The following is a 25,083-nucleotide window of genomic DNA, read 5'->3' on the forward strand; positions in this document are numbered from 1 at the left end:
TTCGCGTTCTACATCAGTAGGCTATTTAGAATATCAGATAAGATTCTTGTGTTAATATTCAGGGGGTAGGTGGGGGTGGGAGTTGTGGGAGTTCTAGTTGTCAAACGTTCAGGACACTAGAGTCTTGACTAGATATTTCAGACATAGGAAACGAGAGGGCAGAATGGCAGCACTCCCTTAAAAGAGTAGCAGAATCTGGCCATTTTCAGAATGTTAAAGATAATACATGCTTTTTCAAAGCGAATTAAAGAACACTTTGCCGATATTAATCATAACCCAGTAGGTGTAGAACATTAAACCACATTTCATTTCATTGGGTCTACTTTTGTCTATGTTTGATTGATGTTCTTATTTTTTTCTCAACAGGTTTTTGGGGTAGGGGTTCCTAATCCATACCGATTAAGACCCTATTTAGGTGCAAGGGTACCAGTTAACAGCACCTTTTCACCTCTAATACAAATGCATAATCCACACAGCACTAAATTACAGGTAAGTCTTATTTCATCTCAGTTAGACCATCTTTCAACTCAGACATCTTGGGTAGACAATCTATCATCTCGGTTAGACAATGACGTGCACGTAAAAGAACCCTTGCTCAGATAGAAAATGGCGTGCACATAAAAGAGCCATGGCCCGGTAAACATCTCCGATAGACAATGGTGTGCACATAGAATTTGATATAAGAGCAGGCCGTAGCGCCACTGTCCTCAAAAATTTTCCCTCACAGATGCCATATGCCCAACTCCATTAGCCCAGTCGGTACAGAAAAGTAGGACATAAACCCTATTTTTTTTATATTACAGGTATTAGAAATGTTTTCAAGTGAGGGAGATTTACACCTGGAATTACCGTCAGGTGAAAAAGAGGCTGGAAAAGAACTATGGGTAAGGATGTTAAATTGAAGCACTCTATAACACTACAACTCTCTAAAAGGAATGTCCCAACCATTTCCTCCATACAACAAATGAATTATTGAAATAAAGATTGAACCATATATCTTAGTCCCGAAATGCCTTAGTTTGTATTGAGTGGACTTGGGATGTGAAACCCTATTTCTCTCTATCAGTAATATGGAAGTTAAATCTCGCAACATGATTACTATTTTTAGTGCCATACTTGTACTTTAAACTATAAAATACTCATCAGTATCAAATCTAGTTGAAAAGACCAGATCATTTAATACGTATAGAGTCTATTGATCAGATTTTGCTTAGAAACTGTTTATTTGTAAACATAACATAAACTATTATATAGGTCTATAGATAGAACACACTATGCTCCACATGTTGCATGTACCATGATAAAAACAGACCTATGGCTGTCACTTGTTATTTAATTATATCATCTTTATCAAAACGTTTAATCATAATATAAATTTTATTGCGACATTTAGGTGCAAGTAAAGATATAATGTACATGAATAATATAAATATCTACTGGGCAAAGACTGAATAAGAAAGCTTATTATTACTGCTACATATATTTGACGTACACGTCTGATAAAATTGGGACAAATTCACACGATTTCCCCTTTTAAACAGGGAAGTATCGGGGCAGCTATTCATATATATACAACTGGCGGTAGTTTTTTCTTTGATGTCCATAGCAGTTATATCTCATAACAACCTGTCATGACATCATCATAGGTTGATATATTCGGTTCATATCAACCGCTGATGACGTCATGACAGGTTGATATTTCATAACGCTTATGACGTCATCGCAGGTCGATATATTCGGCTCATATCAACCGGTTATGACTTACATGATCGAAATAATACAAAAAACACAGAAATAATTTTTTTATTCTTTTGATAATTAAATATTGTTATGGTACAGTTTGTAGCATTCAGAACTGAAATAGACGGCGTACTTATCGGCATATTTAAATCGGTTATCCATATTCCATGTCTAAGATATCTTTCAGAATTTTATTTCCGTCCACATTTCGATTATTTCTCCACACACTCCAAGACTTGAAATTATTTATTGCCCAAGAGTTCCTTTGTAAAGTATTTTTGGGTACAAATTTTCTTCAGGCTTTGGATAGATCCTCATCGATATTTGTATCCATATCTTTTCCATATGGTGCTGAACGGAGGGCATGACAAGGACAGCTGTCTAGTTCTTCGGATGAGACGGAAAACCGAGGTCCTGTGTATATATTGGAAAGCACGTAAAAGATCACCTGGCAGTTGGAATTCGATATAAGAGTAGGCGATAGTGCCGCTGCCCGGGCAAAATTTCTATCATAGCACACTGTATGGCATATGCCCGTCTTCATTAGCCCAGTATAGGAGCAGAACAGTAGGACGTTAAACCCCATTTCATTTCATTTATTACAGAGCGATGTTTCTACTATGTTTATCTAATCTTTTATCAAACAGTGATAAAATATAAAATATAACGTGACAATATATACATATAAAAACCATTACTTAATACTGAAGATTTGATAAGAGAAGCCTACTTGAAACGTCGCTCAGTAAAAAGCAGTAATTGTATTCCATGGAATTGTGTCCTGTATATTCCAGTTCAATTACTAAATGCCATTGAAACAATTTATTTTTCAAAACATCAACGTTTATCATTTTGAAATCTACTTGAAATGAACAGATCCGTTTCATAGGTCTATTGATTAGATTAAAATACAATGACTCAAGTATCTACAATTTTTAAATTCATCAATTATTAAAGTATCTATCTGTCATTTGAGGGTTCAATTTCGCTCAATATTTACACATGTGATAAATTGAAAATTCCTCAACATTCGTCATCCACTTTAAACGACATAGAGGATATTGTCATCGCAAGACAGTGTCACCTATGGTTTTTTTGGAATTAATTTGAGTACATTTTAGTGCGAATTTTGCCCTGGGAAATTTTGTACATTGCAAAAAATGCAAATCATGCACACAGACGTTAAACTGTAATTAATTAAACTTTAATTAATACAAGTAAGTGAACGACCTCCCTAGAGATTAAAATGTCAATAAATTCTCATATTGATGGTTTACATCTATGATATATATATATTTACATATACTACATGACCCCCTTTATTATAGCATCAATAAGTCTATGTGACCTAGAATAAAATTTTGTCATCATGAATCAGTTTTTAATCATACTAGTTGTTGAATATGCATATTAATTTAGAAATTCTAACATATTAAAGATGCATTATGTAAGATTTCTATAAACAGCTGACAGTTCTCGCTATACATGTAATGGTTAAAAAATAGATAATGAAAAATGAATATATTGAAAAATTATTGGAAATTTCAGTCAAATTATTTTATTGTGAGTGAAGTTATGGCTGTTTGAAGAATAGTTTAATCTTGATTGTCATTACTACCATTGTTACAATAATAAACAAAGTCTTGATTATCCATTTTTTTTTATTAAATTATTAACTTGCGATTGTGTTTTAATCCGTTGAAAATCTCAAACATTTGATGGTCTAGAGTTGATTATCGACTTGTCATGTGAATAGATGTCTAATTAATGATTTATATAACATGAGACCAAAGAAATGAATTGCAATAGGCAGATTTAGCTTTTACATACTGAATCTTTAAGCTCTAGTATATACAATATCCTTGAATAATACCCATTGTTTATCTGTGTATGATGTCACTACTGTAAACATAAGCCATTGTGGTAGCCAACTAATTTCAGAATAAGAGTTTTCAAATGTATTTGAGAAATGTTGAGGTTTATAAGATTCCATAAATTTGTAGATGACGACAACATAGAATGTTTTAACTCTGTGCATTGTCTGAGTGTGGTTGGTTTCTATCAATGATCGGGAATAAAAATATTGCTTATTTAACAAAGACTGTACTGGTTGACTTTTATAAATTAATAACAAGATTGTTACTTTAACAAAGACTAGATGTGGTTGGTTTTATAAATTAATAACTTTAAGTAGATATTTAGATTAAAACATTGTTTATGTTATTTTTTTCTTGTAGGAGATTCAGCCTTTTGAAACAAAGTCAGTGATGCGAGCTAATTTTATAGCTCGGGTAGAGAATAATCATACAGCCTTTATTCGTATAAAAACAAGCGAAGAAAGTCAAGATAAATTATTAATATTACCTGTAGAAATAGAGGTGTCTTCAGGTAAACTTAATTAATGGCTCCAGTAGTCTCTAATAACCAGACAATGTAACTGGGAACTTAAAGAATGGCTCCAATAGCCTCAAATCACCAGATAATCTAACTGGGAACTGGGCATCAAGGGCTACTCATCTTGGTCTTCTTGTGGATGACGCTCTTTCAGATATCCAATTGGTCTTGGGTTTGATCCCAGGGTTACCCCTTGTCAGTGAATGAAGGGCCTGGAACAGTGTTTAGTCATTCAAATGGAAGGAAAATCCAGTGTCCCTTGGGGGGTTAGGTCCGAATGGTTAAGGTGTGTGCGTTGCTTCATAAGGTCTGTCATTGAGTCAAGTTGCGTGGTTTTGATTCTCTGGTTGTACGTGACAAGGAGTAGGGTTGCCTGTCCAACCTCATGGGTTTCTCCGCGTCCTCCGGTTTCCTATCATTGCTATAGATCCCTACCCGCAAGCAAATTATTGAAATGAAATTGAACCATATGTTAGTCCTTGTTTGTGTCAAGTGGACTTTAAACCTCATTTCTCTTTCCCTCTTTCCTCTTAACAAGGATGTTAATTAAGGTCCCATTTCTTTTCAACCTTCTACGATCTATTCTCTCTTTATATGCTGCTATATTACTGTAAAAATATCATTTAATGATTGAAATGAACTGTTGTGTTTATTCCCCCTTGTCCGTTTTCATTAGACCAGTTGGTGCAGAAAAGTAGGACGTTAAGCGCCATTTCATTTCATATCCCCCAAATAATGTTAGTTTGAATTTGTTTACAGAACCTGGTATATATTCACCTGTTGAAATGATAGATTTCGGAATTTTACGAACGTTTGATGAACCTAAATCTGTTAAACTCAGCTTATTAAATACTGGATCTTTACCAATACATATCAGTGTAAGTAACATTACATATTAGTGTAAGTAACAATACTTATCAGTGTAAGTAACAATACATATTAGTGTAAGTAACAAGTAACAATACACATCAACATAGTCCCCATGTACAAATTGGCATGTATGGAAAAGAACCCTTGGCAGTAGGAATTCAATATAAGAGTAGGCTGTAGTGCTGCTCTCTGGGCAAAATTTCCCTTATAGCATGCCTTCATTAGTCCAGTTGGAGCAAACAGTAGTAGGTTAAACCACAGATAATGTGAGTAGAATCAAATGTTTTAGATCTCTGGAAATCTTGTTTGCTTGACACCTTTCGATATAGTTTGAAAAGTTTAGCAAAATTTAAATGTTGAAGATTTGTAATAAAATATTTTTTATGTTTTTTTTTTACAGAGTATAGTAGTATCTCCACCTAATGATGCTATCAGTATAGATTTTAGACCAAGTAAAATTCCACCAGATGATAAAAAACAAACTACTGTAGCTCATATCACTTATAAAGGTATGTCTCTAATATTCTACACCAAATTATTTATCACTAGCAGTTGACCCTGGGAGCACGGGTACAGTCATGAACCGGAAGTGGTAGCCATCGCCACCAAGCCTATGTTTTTCCCCAGTCCGCGCAACCCTTATACACCAAATTTAAGCCGTTGGACATTCCTAGTGGAGCTGCCAACCCTGAACAGACAAACAAACAAACGACAGTCACAAATATTAGTATAGATTGAGTCATGTGGTGTGGTTTTGATCCCAAGCTTGTTTGTGACTGGAAAATCTGCCTTCCTCTTTCCACAACTTATTGAAATGAAAGCGCATCATATGTTAGTCCCGGACAAAAAAAATCTCTCTTTCTCCTATTTTGGTTTATTTTTTTAATTAAATATTTAATAATCATAATCAATTTGATTAAATTTTAATGTGGATTTAGCCTTGAAAAATTAAATATTGTCCAACAAAAATCTTGATTTTCTTTTATCCCCTATTTGTATTTGATATATTTTGTGTTTATTACAGCTGTTAAAGCCTTACATCCCAGACAGTGGTCGGGAAAAATTATCATCAGATCCAAAAATAATCTACATAAATTAGTCTTGCCATACCAAGCTAATGTTTTACATGGGTATGTATGTTCAGATTCTAAAGAATATTTAATCTAAGAAAAGTTAAAAATCTGAATCTGTCCATAGTAGAAACAAGTATAATCACCCGTGAACCAGCCATCTTTTAATTATGATGTTATATCTGTCAATCGATGCCCATATAAAACATTGAAATCCGTCAGTTGAAGTGCATATCAAACATTGAAATCTGTCAATCTGTGCTCATATCAAACATTCAAATCCATCAATTGATGCTCATATCAAACATTCAAATCTGTTAATCGATACTCATATCTGTTAATGGATGTGCATGTTTCATTTTGTATTGTCCCAGAAATGTCAAGCCTGGTTGTCACTTGCCAGGGGTGAAGCGGACCAGGCATGGCAGCTGGAATTTGATGATGTGTAGGCAGAAATGTTGCTGGCCACCAAGAATTTCTCCCCCTTACATTGCACTCTCAATCATTGTCCATTGACATAGAGAATGCCAAGGGGGGCTAGGGGGCTAGATGACCAAATGGTCTCTCATTGAGACAAGCGACATGGTTCCAATTCCCGCTTGTACATGACCAGGGGTTGAGTTGCCTGTCCAATCTCGTGGGTTTTCCCGGGTTCCACCAGTTTCCTCCCACTGCTAAAGTCCCCTACATGCAAGCGAATTATTTAAATTAAATTGAACCTTATGAGAGGTTCAACTTCATTCCATGTTTTATCTTCCAATAATTTTAATATATTTTTTATTTTGTTTCAGGTCGATGGTGTATAATGTTAACATGACATATTTCTTCAGTCTAAAACATATACATAATGTCAGCAGACCTCTCGCTTTTACCAATACTTTTAACTTTTCACTCGTAATATATAACGTCAGTCTCCCTCTGTCAGCAGCACCTTATTTCTCGGTAAGTTATTAACCACAATGCATATTTACTAAAATACACTGGTTTATAGCTGGTCTCCAAGACAGTGGTCTTGACTATAGCACTATATTATAGGACTTTACTATATCACTGTTGTTGGTATCCACTCGTGTTATAGCGAGTACCCTATACAATTTAAAAATGAAGAGTTTGGATCTAAATTGCATAGGGTTTACTCCATTGTCAGCTCAGAACGAGTAACACAGAATCAAATCTAGTCACTGTTCTGCCAGTCGCTAAAACATAGCATGGTGTGAGCATAAACTTGAAGTAATCAAATGTTTGACCTATGGTAATATTGATCGATATAGTATATTCTGTTGACACAGATCTGCTTGCCTGAAATTCTTTTAAGGAATTGAAGAAATCAATTCCAGAATGTGTTCTGTCAATTAACCTGTAAAATATAGTATATAATTCAGAAATAAATTTGATACGCTGGATAAAGATCACAAAAATATTTAATTTTAAATGGATAAAATTTTTTTTTTCTTCAGATTTTAAATTTTAGTGATCCTATGATTATTTTACCACAACAGACAGCCATACCATTTATAGTAATGTTTCATCCAAACGCTACACAGCTTCATTTTAATACAGTCCTTACACTACATACTAATACATCCGTCTTTCATATTCCATTAATTGTCTATAATGGACTCTTCAAGGTAAATGAAATTCATATTTTCTTTAAAGATACATTATGTAAGATTTAGATAAAGAGGTGACCGTTGTTGCTATAAAAGTTCCAAAATAGAATATGTGAATATACTGAAAATTTCATTTAAATTACTTTATTCAGACCGAACTAGCCACAGTACTTGACAATCGAGTCAACTGTAGTCGTTGATTATGGGATTGTCATGTGACAAAAATGTCTAAATAATAATTTATATAACATTTGAAGCCTAAATAAAAAACCTGTAATAGGCAGATTTAACTCTTGCATGCTGCATATTTAATAAACCATAACCTTTGAGCACTTGAACCGCTCAAAACTACTGCTCATTTCAGTTGCTGTGAACTATTTTAGGACCATGTAGGGAGCAATAGTTGGACACTCATGATCAAGGAAGAGTAGTTTGGGACACTCATGATCAAGGAAGAGTAGTTTGGACACTCATGATCAAAGAAGAGTAGTTTGGACACTCATGATAAAGGGAGAATAGTTTGGACACTCATGAGAGACTAGTTTTGTGCACTTTCCTCGAGCTGGAAGTGACAATGATTAGGGTTGTCTGTCTGACCCTACGGTTACCATAAGTTTCTAAAGACCCCTACATGCAAGTGAATTATTAAAATAGAATTGAATCATATCTTAGTCCAGAAATGGCCTAGTTTGTGTCGAGTGGATATTAAACCCCATTTCTCTCTCTCTCTCTCTCTTTGTAACTAAATGTACGGAACCTTATTTTTTATATTTCATGTTTCAGGTGATTCATCATCGACCAGAGAAGTTCAAAGGTCAATTAGATTTTGGTACTATGGGAGTCGGGGAATCACGTAGTATGACTTTTACAGTTAGAAATGATAATCCTGTAGAAGTAAGTCAAATAATATTGAAATCTTTTATGGTCTAAAGTATAAGAGTTTTGTACTGCACCAGGTAAATATAATCTAGCCGTGATGGCTCAGTGAATAATATTCTATCTTGCTAACCAGGAGGTATCAGGTTTTGCTCCCATAGTTGATCGAGAAAGCTCCCCAGGATTTTCCAGTGGGATTTCCCCTTGTCAGTGGTGAAGGATAGAGAACTTAACAATTGGAATCCAAAATAAGATTAGGCTGTTGTGTCGCTGTCTGGTCAAAGTGTCCCTCATAACACAATGTATGGTGTAAACCTGGGTTCCATTAGCTCAGTCGGTGCAGAAAAGTAGGACGTTAAACCCTGTTTCATTTCATTTTATTTCTATATCAAGTTATATTGGGTGAATATACATCTAATATGAAACAGACTATAATTTTATTCTAATGTTTATTTATCAGGTTATACTGGGTGAATATACATCTAATATGAAACAGACTAAAGTACGTATATTAGGTATCGAGAAGGGAAATGGTACAACTTTAACAAGAATACACAATCAATCAGAAATAGATACAGACCCTGTAAGTTATCTCCCCTTTAAAGTAACGCAATCAGAAATAGATATAGACCCTATAAGTTAATATTATATCTATTTATCTTATTGTCTTTATGGTTCTGATTTTCTACACTACTTAAGAAGTAAGCTTTGTACATTTCCTTGCTTTTCCATTGATACATAACTAAAAACATGACACAACCATAAAACTTGTTTGATGTTAAAGATGCATTATGTAAGAGCTTAATCTGCTTCAAATATTATAGAAATTATTAATTAGACATTTCTTAACATGACACGCCCATAATCGGTTGTGAAGACCATTGGATGATTGTGATTTTGGACAGACTGAAACAAGGTCGCTATTTGATAATGGATAATCAAGACTTTTTTTTATTATTGTAACAATGGTAGCAATGAAAATAGGGACTACACTATTCTACAGACAGACATAACTTTGCTCAGAATAAAGTAATTTGACAGAAATTTTCAATATATTCATTTTTCATTATCTATTGAAAATATTATAGCAAGAATGACCAGCTCTTTCTAATGCACCTTTAGGTAACATTGATTCTTAAAAAAGGTGTTAGATGGATTTTCCACCCTTTTTTCATCCCATGTCAGTAGTACATCATGGGGCACCTAGCATGGATAAATATTTAGTCTTCCGGATGAGACAGAAAACAAGATCCCATGTATACCATTGTCAACCAATCAAAGATCCCCTGAGAGTGGAAAATTGAAATAGGGAGTAGACAGTAGCACTGCTGTTGTAAAATTTCGATAATGGCACTTAGCATGGTATATGCCCTTTGAAATCAGCTGGATTGATACAGAATAGGTTTAAATATTTTGTTTTGTTTTTTGTTATAGTTAACAATTAAACCATATCATTACGCAGTATTCAGTGTGGATGTTATAGCGCCTAGTGAGGAAGGGGCGTACGCAGCAGAAGTTATGATTGTCACACAATTTCAAGTATGTAATAATACTCTTATATATTGTAAATTAACTCTTTTATTAGTATTTTTAATTCATTTAATTCTTGCTATAACATCACATGTTTTTGGGGTTTTTTTTTGATTTCAAGAAAATTGAAAAAGTGTATTGTTTACTTTTTGGAAAAAATTATTCCTACCCTTTGACTGCCAAGTTCCTCAATGTTATGTAGCTTATTTTAGGCTTTTGGACTGGTCACTTGTGTTCTGGGCACCGCAACGTTGCTTTCTTGGTTTATCACCAATATTCCACACCTTGTGGTGCCAACAGTTGTTGACAAAATGTCTGGACGTAAACTAGTGAAGGTCACTGCTGGAGAACCAGACACTGCAGCGAGAAATCAGGCTGCTATTGTTTTATGGGTGAAGACAAGATTTAGATGACGTTTTTCTCTGACAGTTAAGTAGTATGTTTTTAACGTTTGCTTACAGACCAGAATTAAACTAATTATTTATATTTTTTTTTATCAGGATTTATTTATACCTATGACTTTAAGAACAGCAGAAGGAAGTCTTTATGCCATTCCAGATAAATTTGTATTTGATAGAGTTTATCCTGTAAGTTTCTTTTTTTTTGACTATGTGTAATTAGCTGTACCCCAGTCCCCACCCCCTATAATTTATATATTGCTGTTGACCCTGTCAGTTGCATAACCAACATGGCGGCAAGTAAGACGCACGGTAACCCGCTCCTCAAAAATGTTTGTTAAACATCCTGTGTAGCTCAATTTAGCAACGGATTATCAATAGGACGTGCATAGGATAACTAAATGAGGTAAATATTCTCCATATAAAGTTATAAACTTTTGTGATTTAACGATGACAGTGAAATTAATAAAACAAAAACAATGAGTGAAGACGAAGTGAAAAGTACTAACAAGCACTCATCATCAAGGTTCAATTCAAATGGAAAAATGAACAGACACAGCGACTCCAGTCTTGCAAGTGAGTCGGAAGAAGTATGCAAAATTCCTCGTCTACAATCCCTAAACGAAGATGATCCAGAAAGCTGCTTTATTGACAAAAATGATATAAAACAAATGATTGATAACGCAGTGGAAAAAGGTATATCAGCCGCAATTACGCAACTTGAACATGACTTTAAACAATTCATAAACAAACGATTGGTTGAAGTTGAACATCGTGTGACTGACATAGAAGCAGTCCACGATACAGTAGGACGAGATATAGATAATTTTGAAGAGCAAGTGTCTAACATCGAATCACATTTGAGTGAGGAATCTCAGAAAATAATATACTTAGAAAATAAACTGAACAATCTCGAACAATACAGCAGAAAGTCACATTTAAGTATATTTGGTTTAAAAGAATCTGCAGATGAAAACTGTGTGGAAATGGTTAAATCACTTTTTAAAGATAAACTCAACATCACAGATGAAATAAGTGTTGATGCAGCACACCGAGTTGGTCAAGTCAAGCAGGCAGACGACAAACCTCCGAAACACAGGGGTGTGATAGTAAGAATTGTTAGGTGAGATGATCGTCAAAAAGTTATCAAACATCGAAAACTTTTAAAACATTCTGGTATTTCGATAGCTGAAGATATGACTTACACTAATGTTAAACTTCTGGAAGAGGTCCAATCGCACACTGAAGTTAGCACGGCAAGGTTTGCCAACGGCAAAATTTTTGCAGTTGATAAATCCGGTCTAAAAATTCGAATCCAGATGCACATGAATATAAGTGAAGAGATAAAGAGAATAAAACACAAATTAGCTAGAATCAAAAAATGATGATACAATCTTAATTCACAATATTACACCTCTAGTATAATGATAAAAAAATCATATACTATTAGTTGTTTCTACGTCCATCCTTTATTCGTAATGTTTAACATGATTTAATATCAATGTACCGAAAGTCTTCATTGTGCCCCCATCCCACTTTTCTCATCTAGATTATCTATGTTTAAAAGAAAAACTGAGATTTGTTTACTTGTTTGTATAATGTAATCACGTTTAGTATATAGCTAACACATCGCTCTTATATTAATCACTACTCACTACTGACTTAGTTTAACGAGCGCCTGTTTACATCTCTAAAAGGGCCAAACGGTTGATTATTCATCAATTATCCTATCCACATTTTGGCTTACATGATCATTTTATACCATTCTTATCATCTTGATATATAGTATACTTGTTTCCTCTTATAAAAGGTTGCTTTTGAGCTCGTATGTATTCGTATTTTGAAATTTTGTTTCATATTGTTATTTATTTATTGTGTTTATCGTGTGTATGTACATTTCCGTATATATGTTATATTTTGCCGTACACTTAACACACCCTCTAGAAACTACCCATACTTATAAATCCATAATAGGAATAGAACCACACCCTTCCCCTTCCTTGATCAAAGTAACAGGGTGCATCCTAGACAAGTAGATCTAAACCCTATCTTTATTGAGAGAAGGGGGACGTGTGGGGTTCATATTAGATACTATAATATACTGGTTGATTTACTTATATATTTGCTTGTAATGTAATGAGATTCTTACTTTTAAAAATTTTCACCAGCTGTTTAGAAAAGATAGGAATTTCAGTGGGGGAGGAATTCTAGTGTATGTTGATAAGAAACTATCATGTAGACGAAGATCAGACTTAGAATTTAAGGACGCTGAAATAGTTTGGGTTGAAGTGAAGTTAAAACATGATATCATATTGGTAGCTACTGCTTATAGACCGCCAAACTCGTGCGTTGAATTTTGGTTATTTTTAGAATCATCAATAGAACTAGCTTATCAATTCTCAAAAAATGTAATCATAATCGGGGATCTTAATTTTGATCTTTTAGGTCTAAAAAATGGTCAACTCTATGATTTGATGCTAACAAACAATCTGAAAAATATCATTTATGAACCAACTAGAGTTACCGCTTCAAAATCATCCTTGCTAGACGTGATTCTTATTCAAGACGAGATTAAGATATGTCTAAGTGAAACTATAGATATTGATAAGAACATATCAGACCATAAAGGTGTTGCTGCGGTTCTGGACTTGTTTTGAACGAGAAATTGTTTTATACAAGCTAGCAGACTATGAAAAGTTAAATAATCTTATTTCTGATTTTAATTGGGACGAAGCGCTAACTCCTTTTGGCTTAAATAACACAATTGATATCTTCTATTCAATTCTTACGAAATTTACAAACGAATGTATTCCCAGGTAGAAAGTAATTATTGGACCTTCGGATAAACCCTGGTTTAATTCAAGTCTACGTAAGGAGATTCGGATTCGTGATCGTCTAAGGAAGCGGGCCATTCAAACAAAATGACCTAGCCATTTAGTGAAATACAAATATCAACGTAATAAAGTTAATAATTATAAAAAAGTTTTAAAAACTGAGTACAATGACAGGTTGGTATCTGAATTGTCAAATCCAGAAGCGAGTCCCCAAGATTTTTGGAAACATATTAAACATTATATAGGTGAAAAGGTAGATTCTGATATACCACCATTAATATCAAGCAATACAGGCATTATTGCACATTAAGATTTCGATAAGGCCAAACTTTTAAATACATTCTTCGGTTCAGTTTCAAGCAATGTTGACAAAAAGGAATTTCCGTATTTGCCCAAACGAACAAACTCTATGTTTCACATGCCGGAAATTACCAATCAAGAGATTATTGATGTTATCCTAACCCTAAAAATAAAAAAGGCCCCAATAAAATAAATAACTGTCTATTGAAAAATGTCGTTTCAACGATATTCTTACCCCTGAAACTATTATTTAACAAATCACTTAGTTCTAACACGTTCCCTAGTGCATGGAAAATTGCAAATGTTATGCCCATGTTTAAAAATGGGGACAGAGGTAACGTTTCAAATTATCGTCCCATATCCTTATTATCGTCAGTGAGCAAAATCTTTGAAAAAATTGTTTTCAAACACATCTACAATTATTTTCATTCTAACAATCTATTAAATTGTCTTCAATCAGGCTTCAGAGCCAAACATTCCACTGTGCATCAGTTACTAGAAATCTACCAGGACGTGCTATCTTCTATAGACAAACGACAGTACTCATGTCACATATATTGTGACATCTCCAAAGTATTCGATCGGGTTAATCATTTAGGTTTACTCCACAAACTATCTGGGTATAGTATAAGTGACAAAATGATAGACTGGCTAAAAAATTATCTCACCGGTAGAAAACTAAGAGTCTTCATAAACAGTTACCTTTTGGATTATGCAACTTTGGCCTCCGGGGTACCCCTGGGATCTTTACTAGGTCCCTTCCTCTTTCTTGTTTATATGAACGACATCCAGGATGTTTTAGATAATACCGCTAGACTCTTTGCCGATGACACGGTAATTGGGTGCAACAAAACAAACTTACCAGACCTCGAAAATTTACTCAATTTAGACTTAAAAGATTGGTCAATTAAATTCAACCCCAATAAAACTAAGGTTGTAATTTTCACTAAAAAAAATTTTCAATCCCTCCAAATTTCAAATTCGGCGACAATCAACTCGATATCGTTCATTCTGGACTTCCAAAATTCTGTAGCCGAGCAGCGCTTTATTATGAATCTGGTTGGAACAGGCTCTCTGAACGCCAGAGTATAAGACGTCTTACCACCCTACATAAAATTTTAAACAATAACGCACCCCAATACTTACTAGATATTATTCATTCCTTTGAAAGCAATACACTTAGATATAACTTAAGAAATAGTGATCATATTTCCCCACCCTTCTGTAGAACATCATTATATAAAAATTCGTTCTTTCCGTCAACAATTCGAGACTGGAACTTATTGGATTCATCAACAAAGAAAATAGAAAATATCAAAGCTTTTAAAAAAAAATTGTCTGAGAGATTCGAGATAATAAAGGCTCCAAATTATTATGCGAGCAGTAATAGAAAATTGAGTATTTTACACACAAAACTTTGTCATGGGTGCAGTTCCCTTAACTCAGATCTGTTTCGGATAAATTTAATTGAAAATCCTAAATGTTCTTGTGGCGCGTCATCTGAAAACGCAAAGCACTATCTTATGGAATGTAACTTGTTTGATATCGAAATAATCAGCACCATAACCTTAAATATACTGACATTAACATTAATGTCTTTAATCAAGTACAAAAATATATTAAGTCAACTGAAAGGTTCAATTGATAAGTATGCATAGTGTAGTTTCATTTTTTTTGTTTTTTTGTTTGTTTTGTTTTGTTGTTTTTTTTTGTTGTTGGTGTTGTTGTTGTTGTTTATTTTTGTGTACATAATACTACTTAATACTACTACTTTGTGAGTTTTTCCCCTTCCAACTTTCGATTTCGATTTTTTATTCGCAAGGGTGAATACTCATATTGAATTTCATAAGAAGATACTAAATCCCCCAGCGAGATTCTTTGGGCATGTCGAAAAAATTACTTTCATAATCCAAATATTTAAGAATTTCTCTATAATGGGATTTTTAACTATTTATTATAACATTTATATCCTTCGTTTTTGTATGTTTTTATCAATTGTACTATTATAACTATCAATTACAATGTATGTGGAGAGGGCATCGGTAAGTTCTCGTAACTTTTGTCCCAATCCGTTTGTACTTTATTTATGTTCTAGTACAATAAACTATGTTTAAACAAAGACCCTGTCCATCCATCGTCCACAACTTCTTCTTCATCAGGCCCTGAGTTCACAAACATTCTCAGACTTAAGTTAAGAATTTAATCAACTTTCAATCATTGTTTATAAGAAATATCTTTGATCCAGAATGACAAAACTTTTCACATAGTCTCTTTTTGATGTATTTGATATATTAAAACAATAAAAGTTTTATAAAGGACTATGTGAACAATTTTGAGTAAATTCTTAAATTAAGTCTGAGAATGCTTTGTGAACTCGTGATCAGAACTTTATAAGATTTTTACAAGTTGTTGATGTTAGTGAAAAGAAGAAGCGTGTTGATTTTTAACAGTTTCTATTAATTATTTCTAGTTATTACAACGATGGTTCCCCTATTTTTCAAGTTGGACATAGAAGTATTTCAAGTAATGAAAATATACATCAAATCTTAATTAATGAGAAGTGTTATAAGGTGGTTTAGAAAGGGAAATTATTCCCTGTCATGTCATTGTTTTTTTATATTTGCTTGGTGATCTAAAAAAGCTCTCATTAATCTGCAGAAGTCAAATATCTCTCTCCTATAAAAGCTCCCCTAGTTAAAACAGTTTATATTAGTGGAGTTGATTTAACCAGAACTTCATATTCTAAGTTCATCTAGCATACATAACTACACACTGACTTTTGAACAATTGTCAGTGACATAAAATAGAATATGGGGGAGCTAGTTTTAACTGTTCAGTGCTTGATTAAAAAACCTCTCATTGATCCAGATTTGGATGCTCGATGATGCTCTATCTCGATGTAGCGCCTTATAAAACAATGACTGTGTTTGCATGACATGTCACTAGTTTGTTTAATCTTCATGTTTTCAGGGTCGAACACCATATAAAGTGTTACAGATAAACAGTACGTTTAAAGATTATATGGAGGTGACGCAGGTTACATTCAATCCGGCCGATACAAGGTTTTATTTTGTTCCCGAGAATGATAATATAGTTATATTACAACCGGGGGAACCTAATGTGGTGAGTATAGGGTGTTTTCTTCAAGTGTTGGGCTTATAGAGGGGGGGGAATCTAATTTGGTTGAGTGTAGGGGGTTAACTTTCGAAGGGACGGGGCTGTAGTGCCGTGGGCATGAATATAGGAGGTTAAAATCAAGGGTGGGGCTGTAGTGGTGGAGGAACAAAATGGGGTGAGTATAGGGGGTTCACTTGTAGGCTGGGTGCTTGAAGAACACTGGATTCGTAACGAGAATATCACAAGGGTTAAAACCCTATGGGCCCCACCATAAAAACCTTCATAATTTTATAAGGAATAGTACCTGTGGTAATGACAAGGTAATAGTGTCTAGTAGTTTGGATTATACAGAAAAAATGAGAAGTCATTTAGTCCAGTGATCCTTTGACAATGTCGAGTCAGAAAAATAAAAATATCCTTTCCAAATATCCTTTAAAGGTTTTGTCTGAGAACCAGAATATTTCTTTTGTAATGCCTTAAAGTAATTAATATGATTTAAGATCTTAAAGACTTTCAGTTTAAATTTCTTTGCATTGGTTGTAGTTAACTATTTAAAAGTATTGTTTTTAAATGGTATTGTAGGTTGGAAAGATATAATTTATTGTATTTGTATTATAGGTTGGAAAGATATAATTTATTGTATTTGTATTATAGGTTGGAAAGATATAATTTATTGTATTTGTATTATAGGTTGGAAAGATATATTTTAATTCTAAAAGAGAATGTTTAGAGGATTGTTATGTTGGTTTACCTACGTTTACACCAGGTAAGTTATTACATCTATTCTTATAAGTTATTATAATATACCATGTCTGTTCTTTATAATATACCATGTCTATTCTTAACATTAAGTTATAATATACCACAGCTATTCTTATAAGTTATTATAATATACACACCTGTTCTTATAAGTTATTATATCTTCATTTACTGTTTATTTACCTGTATGCAATAGATATACACATGCCAAGTTGTGCATGTTCTTTGTTCTATTGAGTTTAACAACTGAACTTGGTTTAACATTTTAAGTTGTGTAATATACTTTTACTAACAGGATCAGTAACTACTTTTACACTGCAGACCAGTTTGAAAGTATGGTGAACTGCAGTCTAGTTTGCAAGTTTGCAATAACTGCAGACCAGTTTGAAAGTATGTTGAACTGCAGACCAGTTTTAAAGATGAACTGTTGACTAGGGCTGGCAATCGATACCTATTTTGAATATCGATATATCGGCAACCATTTCGGCAATATCGATATATCGGAAAATTAAAGTTGAAAGAAATAACTGTTTGTATGCTAATAATGCATTTAAATGTGTTATTGATCAAATAAAAAAAGAAACTATGATCCTCAAACTATGTTTTCTTAATGTTTGTTTCGTTCACAGCTTATTTTATAGTATTAGTATTATTAACAAAATATTAATCGCAGCTTTGCGCTCGTCACCAGTTGCTGTCAACAATTTTCCTCAGCTGCTTATAACAATAAGTAAATTTCTATTAAAATCGAGTTATTTCCCCCGAACAATTAATTAATTATTCATTGCCATTGTTGTAAACGACCCCAAAAATTACCGGCGCGTTGGTTGTACATTGTCTAGTGTGTGTGTTTTTACTTTTAGCGTGTTTTGAATGATATGACGACGATTATTTGACACAAAACATTCCGTTAATTTCATTTTATTGAAGCTCCTTTATTTTTTATACGAGTGTCAATATCAAGAATTGAATATCAATATCGATATTTTTCCATAGTCGCCGACGATTATCGGCTATATCGATATTTTTCGCCAGCTCTACTGTTGACCAGATCTATTGTATATTTAAAATGTTTTTCTATCTGTAGGTGGTAATCAGTGGTTAGTGGGGTTAAATCTAGAGAGAGAAGTAGCAAATACAGATCAATATTTATATACATGGTTACAACAAAAATGGGAGAAATTAGAAAATTCAGAACAAAACATGTGAGTATACAGGATGGTATTGTTTAAGACTAATGTGTCTCTGAGTGTATGGCACTCGCTCACAGTTTTAAGAAATCCTGGGTTTCGATTCCGTTGTTAGCAGAGAATTTTCCTCAGGCTGAAAGCAGCGTGTTTTCTGTTTGTTTATGGTGCAGTACATAGGAAAAAAGTCTAGTCTTTCAGATGGGACGAAATTCAAGAAAGAGTAGGTGAAATGCTGTCGGGATAAAATTGTCTTCATAGCTCACTGCATGGCATATGGCTGTCTTCATTAGCCTAGTAGGCGCAGAACAGTTCAATGTTAAACCACATTTCATTTTCTGTTACAATCTATATAGACAATCTGAACGACAGACTCACCCTACCTGCAGAGAAGTGACTCTGACACAGTGAATAGCCATGATATCCATATGACGTTATCTAACCGTCACAGGTCATGAGGTCACATCAACAAACAAATGTAAACACCATCATTATGATCATTATCAACATTACAAGACACAATGTTACATTGTAAACAATAGCCTTCTTGCAGCCTTTAGGACTGTATAATCCGTACAGAACGTCTTATCGCTTCTTCCAATGATTTTTCACAAAAATAACATCATCTACAACTCTAGATTTGACGTCGGCATATTGGCACTATTTTGTGCTTCGGTCGTGTCTATTTCAGATATACACAATCAATTCTGTTAATGTTTTTAGTTAATTTATTTCAGTTCTAAATAAAAATTTAAAACTTTAACGCAATTTTAAAAAAATAGCCAAATTCTGGCTGGGATTACTGAGCAAAATGGCCATTCACTGTATACGTGCGAAAAAAAAGCCAGCTACCATTTAATTTTCATACGTTAGTTACGTACGTCTATATAGAATTAAAACTATTATTTTATGTCATGCTTTGGTTACATGAATAAATAAATCAGGAATAAAATGTATAGGCATAGTTATATAAACAAGTATGATCATACTATGGACCAGGAACTGACCAAGTTGTTGGATGAAATTCAAAAATCTAATTCCCTAAATGGATGCAGAATTGTTCAAAGAAGGAGCATGCCAATTTTCATGTCGATTGGACTTGAATTGATGGAGCGGTTAGCGCCAGTTGATTAGTGACTGACTAAAATGGTAGCTTTGGTGTGCAGCCATTCACAACTCGATGTGTAACAAGTTTAATTTTTTTTTAATTATTTATTTCAGAGCTAATGTTACAATAGAGCTAGATACAAATCATGTTCGAGGTTTTTTATTCTCTGCCCAGGCCTATTTACAGTGGCCATCTTTAGTCCGAAAATCACTCGTTAAATTTCCTCTTACACAGATTGGGAATATATCCGTAAGTATTTTAAGGTCACCATATATATAACATCCAAGGGGGGTTGGTAGGACTAACCTCCTTGTATGTGACAAGGAGTAGGGTCGTCTGTCTAACTTCATTGGTTTTATCTGGATCCTCCGGTTTCCTCCCACTGCTAAAGCCCCCTACACACACAAATTATTGAAATAAAATTGAAACATATTAGTCCTGAAATGACCTAGTTTGTGTTGAGTGGATGTTAAACTCCATTTCTCTCTCACTCTTTTTAATTTAACATCATGTTTAAATTCGTGAAGGGTGCTCGATTCCTAGTCTGGAAATTTCCAAATTGGCGAAATTGCAATATAGTGATGCGAGAATTGAGCTACTGTCACAGTTCTGCCAGTGTAGACAAAGTTGTAGCATGAGCAGAATCAGGACACAATCAAACGTTTTGACTGTAATGACTGGTCAAGTTGTAACACTCTGAATTGTCAGAATTGTGTGGTGTCATGGTATATGTCGGGGGTTTCACATTAAGGACTGGTAGATAAAACAGAACCATGGTTACTGAGCTGGTAACATGTATAAAATGGACCAATGAAAGATGTGTTTGTATTTGTCTCATTTTAAGTGAGCTGATCACATGATTTAAGTAAACTAATGAAATATCTGTTTGTATTTGTCTTAATTAGACCAAGCTGGTCATATGTATAAATTCAAAATTGAATCAATGAAAGATGTGTTTGTATTATTTCAGATATCTGATGTTATTGTGGAGAACCCGGGTGATTTTCCTGTTTTAGTTCAAATTTTACCTTTGTCTTTATATCCCAGTCCACACACTATAATAGACCTCATAGGTCAAAGGTCAGTACAAATATCTAGTATAATAGAATTATAGTAATAAACCATGTTATGTAAAAACATGCATTATACAAGAGCTAAATCTGCCTATTACAGGTCTTTGTTATGGCCTAAATTATTAATTAGACATTAATTAACCTACCAAGACAATAATCAACTCTCGATGCCATCGGATGCCTGCATGCAATATTTAGTGGATTCAAATACGTTTTGGGCTGGATGCGGTTACTGTAAGAATGGATAATCGAAACATTGTTTATGATCGTAAAAACGGTATTAATGACAATCGAGGCTAGCATATAATTATATCGCCAATTTCTTGGCTCTTAAGTGAAGCAACTGACTGAAATTTTCAAAATATTTCCTTTTCATTATCTATTTTCTAATTTTTATAGCGAGAACTGCCAGCTCTTTATCTAATCTTACTTTCTAATCTTATTTTCACAGTGATTAAAATAAAAAAATAAGTCAAAACTTCATATTCCCCCAAAATTTTGAAAGTATAAAGAAGTACAAAGAAGAACCATTAACGGTTGGAATTCGAACTAAGAGTAGGCCTTAGTGCTGATGTCTGGGCAAAATTTACCTCCTAGCAAACTGTTTGGCGTACTCCCATCTTCATTAGATCAGTCGATGCAGAAACGTAGGTCGTTAAACCCCATTGCATTTCATTTGTTATATATTACAGGTTATCAGCACATGTATCTGAATATATAGAAACAGAAGATATAGATGCCTTTACTTTAAGAGATCTTGAAGCATATACTGTAAGTTGGTCCTTTGTTTCTTGGAAGTAGACGAGTGATAATGGCACTAGTCGTTCAAGTAGAATGTCTCCAGAATGAATCCCAGCATGAACAACATGAAATAACCCATCTTTCATGATGTAAAGTAAATTTTGCCTAATTGTTCGGGTTGGATGAAAAACTGAAGTCTGCCTGTGTACATAAAAGAACCCTTGACAATTAGAATGCTGTCTGAAAAACAATCTCTTCCTTCGATCATTTAATTTCAATTCTGTCAATTCATACATCCAGCACTAAAACTGCCTTGAATTTGTCGATTCAATACATTATAGGCCCAAAATCAAGCACCCAGAATTCATCAATTTGAAATGATTCAGACTAAAATTTATGTGCCATGAATGTGTGAATTAAAAGGTATTTTAATTATTGTTTAGGATTACTGGTACCAACTCTATATTTTTATCATTTCAGAAAGAAGCAGATAATCCGTGGATTAGCCATAGAAAATATGTAGAGAATTCTCTCGGACCAAAACCACATGATGATTCTCTGGCAGCTCTTTTAAAACCAGGACAGAAGTTAAAAATAAAAATAGGTTTCCAACCACGAGACGATACATTTCGAACTTCATTAATAATTATCAGGTAACTAAAGGTTGTATTTTATATTCTCTGTGTGTCAGAGTCTTAGGTGCACTTTAGATCATAAGGTATTGTCATTGAGTCAAGAGGCGTCATTTCTATTCCACGCTTGTACGCAATTGCCTGTCTCCAACCTCGTGGTTTTTCTCAAGTGGGTTGGTTGACCGAATGGTTTAAATCATAAGGTCTGTGATTGAGTCAAGTCGAATTGTTTCGATTCAAAAAGGTGTAGAGTTGTATGTCTAACAGGTGAAGATCTTTTAAACCAAACTGTCCCAAGGAGTTGATAAAAGATGATGTTTTGAGTCAATCGATTATATATATTTTTAAGTTTTCTGTCTTTGAATCCTATTTCTTTTGTGCATTTATAAATAAAAGATGCTATTTTATATTTCAGGAATAACCTGACTATTATTGATGCAGTGGTGGTACAAGGTCAAGGTCGTCGTGGTGATTTACGATTCAGTAGTCGTAGACCTGGATCAAGTACACCGTTGTTATTTGATATGACTGAAAAACATCTTAAAAACTGTGATAGTCAGTACCACTTTTTTTTATTAATTGTTAATATACGAGAATCACAGCTTCTATCAATTGAACGAGTTTGTATCTTGTTTATATAGCTCACATTGAATTGTGATCTTATATTGTCGTTGCCCGCCTCTGTCCTTCACCTTCAGTTTCTTGTTGATGCCCTAGAGATTAAAGTTATCATATGATTGACTGAAAAATTTTAAACAAAGTTTTTATGCTCTTGAGATGAAGAAGCCTATTTCCTATAATTACTATTGCAGTTATGGCCCTTGATTACTAAGAAAATCGTGTGAGATTGCTCTAATGGCTAAAGTTATTATACACAGTGTTTATGGCCCCCTTAATGTTCAGTGATTTCCAATAACTTGAACTGTTATCATCTAAAGAATGATTTTGTTAGCGTTAGGAAGAAATTTGAATTATTTCTTATAATTGTTTTATGGATTGTTACATTCTTATAAATGCTCCCATCATTTAAAAAGAAATAAATGTGACCACCTATATGCATTGCTCAGAGGACTTAGTCGCTGCGGACATGTGTTCTGCTGCTTCATTGTCATGTTTTGTGTTTGTTCTTTTTCAGTTTCTGAGAAAAAATCAACTAAAACATTGGTTCCACATTTCACCGTCCGAAGAACGTTCACTTTACGTAATACAGGGGAATTAGCATTTTACGTACAGAGTTTCAGTATAAATGATTCTCCATGTGAAGGGTTCGGGTTTAAAGTTTTGGATTGTGAAGGCTTTGAAATGTTGCCCAATACCAGTAGAAAAATAGATATAGCGTAAGTTTCTTTGCTTATATGAAATGGGGTTTAACGTCCTACTTTTCTGCACCAACCGGGTTGATAAAGATGGGCATAGACCATGCAGTGTGCTATGAGGAAAATATTGCCAAAACAATGGTGGTACAGTCTACTCTTTATTTTGATTTCAAACTGTCAGGGGATCCGTAACATACTGTCAGATGGTTGGCCTTTCATACTATCCGAACTGCTAGACACTATTTCTTGCCAGGTTCTCTGTCCTGAAGTTAAAAAGATGAAACCATGGATATGAAACCTGGAACCTTCTGCTTAGTGAGCTGGCACCTTATTCACTGAGCAACATCTCTCTGTATCTGAAATCTCTGTATGTGAAGTTATATCTTGCATGTGCTTCATTAATCTGGACCATTGGGAATATTCAACTATTGCTACAGCATTTGCCTCTGCATAGTCTCCCCTTATAAAAGCTAGGAACTGTTTTTAAATACTACAGTTAAAATTTATTTTTTATTTCAGGTTTACACCAGATTTTACTATGTCCAGAATACGAAGAAGTTTAACTATATTTACAAGTCTGGGACCTCCGGCAAATTACACCTTACAAGCAACTGTTCCTCCACATTTATTACCTAAATGTTCGGCAGCATTACCGCGCCCAAATTGGGAACCTGTTCTTTATTATTCTATCGTCTGCGTCATGGGATTCCTGCTATTCTGTATCCTGGTAGCCGCGTATTTCGAAGCAGACCGTGTGATCGTGGCCGATATTCTTCGACGTAAAATGAAAGTAAACAATGCTCAGATATTTGACAAAGGGAAAGTATTTGATCTCAATAGTATAGCAGGATTGTCTCCCTTGTATCCAAAACCACCACCTCAACCTTCGGTAGCAGAGGTAAAGCATCCGACTCCAAATCGTATTTTAGAAGTGAATGGCCATGTTGAATATCGTCGTGCCAACAGAGAATCGTTATTCAGCAGCATACTAAGTGTTTTACGTAACCTCATTCCAAGGAAGATTTTTCGAACCAGTCGGAAAGTCGACCGGCAATCTTCTCGAGAAAAAGAATTAAAATCAGCAAACTTACAAAATGGTGGAAAACCACAGACAAATGAAAAAGACAAACAGCCACACAATGTTACTGACAATAATATAAATGATAAAAATAACACATCACAAAAATTACGCAAAGTGAAAGTAGCCAAGAAACAAGCGGATACCCCTGTAGATTCGAGTAGTTCTACTAATGATAGAAAACGTGATCCTGATAAGAAGAGTGAAATAGATACGTATATAATGACAACCAATCCTAACGATAATAATATAGACTACATCACCGATCTAATGGATAAGGAAGATGTAATACTCAGAAATAATGGTAAGTCAATAAAACTATTTATTATTCCACTCCGTACGGATCTACTCTGGAAGGACACCAAAATGGGTTTTTCCAAGCCAAAAGTTGTGACACGGTACAAACACCGCTCAACATTATTATTCTACTATTATGACCACTTTCAATTT

General features: G+C 34.1%; 1 protein-coding gene across 3 annotated transcripts in view; it reads left to right on the forward strand.

Moving 5' to 3' along the window:
• LOC126831119 (transmembrane protein 131) overlaps nucleotides 1-25,083 on the forward strand; it is a 77,569-nt gene that overhangs the window by 29,994 nt on the left and 22,492 nt on the right. For all 3 annotated transcript variants that reach the window (XM_050561755.2, XM_050561754.2, XM_050561753.2), the window contains exons 7-28: nucleotides 367-489; nucleotides 804-884; nucleotides 3,978-4,128; nucleotides 4,894-5,012; nucleotides 5,405-5,513; nucleotides 6,029-6,134; nucleotides 6,866-7,016; nucleotides 7,532-7,702; nucleotides 8,468-8,578; nucleotides 9,021-9,143; nucleotides 9,995-10,099; nucleotides 10,591-10,677; nucleotides 16,593-16,745; nucleotides 17,430-17,505; nucleotides 18,586-18,703; nucleotides 19,907-20,042; nucleotides 20,764-20,873; nucleotides 21,559-21,637; nucleotides 22,088-22,260; nucleotides 22,655-22,794; nucleotides 23,375-23,576; nucleotides 24,075-24,937. In XM_050561755.2, coding sequence (XP_050417712.1) covers nucleotides 367-489; nucleotides 804-884; nucleotides 3,978-4,128; nucleotides 4,894-5,012; nucleotides 5,405-5,513; nucleotides 6,029-6,134; nucleotides 6,866-7,016; nucleotides 7,532-7,702; nucleotides 8,468-8,578; nucleotides 9,021-9,143; nucleotides 9,995-10,099; nucleotides 10,591-10,677; nucleotides 16,593-16,745; nucleotides 17,430-17,505; nucleotides 18,586-18,703; nucleotides 19,907-20,042; nucleotides 20,764-20,873; nucleotides 21,559-21,637; nucleotides 22,088-22,260; nucleotides 22,655-22,794; nucleotides 23,375-23,576; nucleotides 24,075-24,937 — 3,487 coding nt within the window. The remainder of the gene's footprint in view (nucleotides 1-366; nucleotides 490-803; nucleotides 885-3,977; nucleotides 4,129-4,893; nucleotides 5,013-5,404; nucleotides 5,514-6,028; nucleotides 6,135-6,865; nucleotides 7,017-7,531; nucleotides 7,703-8,467; nucleotides 8,579-9,020; nucleotides 9,144-9,994; nucleotides 10,100-10,590; nucleotides 10,678-16,592; nucleotides 16,746-17,429; nucleotides 17,506-18,585; nucleotides 18,704-19,906; nucleotides 20,043-20,763; nucleotides 20,874-21,558; nucleotides 21,638-22,087; nucleotides 22,261-22,654; nucleotides 22,795-23,374; nucleotides 23,577-24,074; nucleotides 24,938-25,083) is intronic.

Source organism: Patella vulgata, chromosome 8 (assembly GCF_932274485.2).
Source record: "Patella vulgata chromosome 8, xgPatVulg1.2, whole genome shotgun sequence".
Lineage (NCBI taxonomy): Eukaryota > Metazoa > Mollusca > Gastropoda > Patellidae > Patella > Patella vulgata.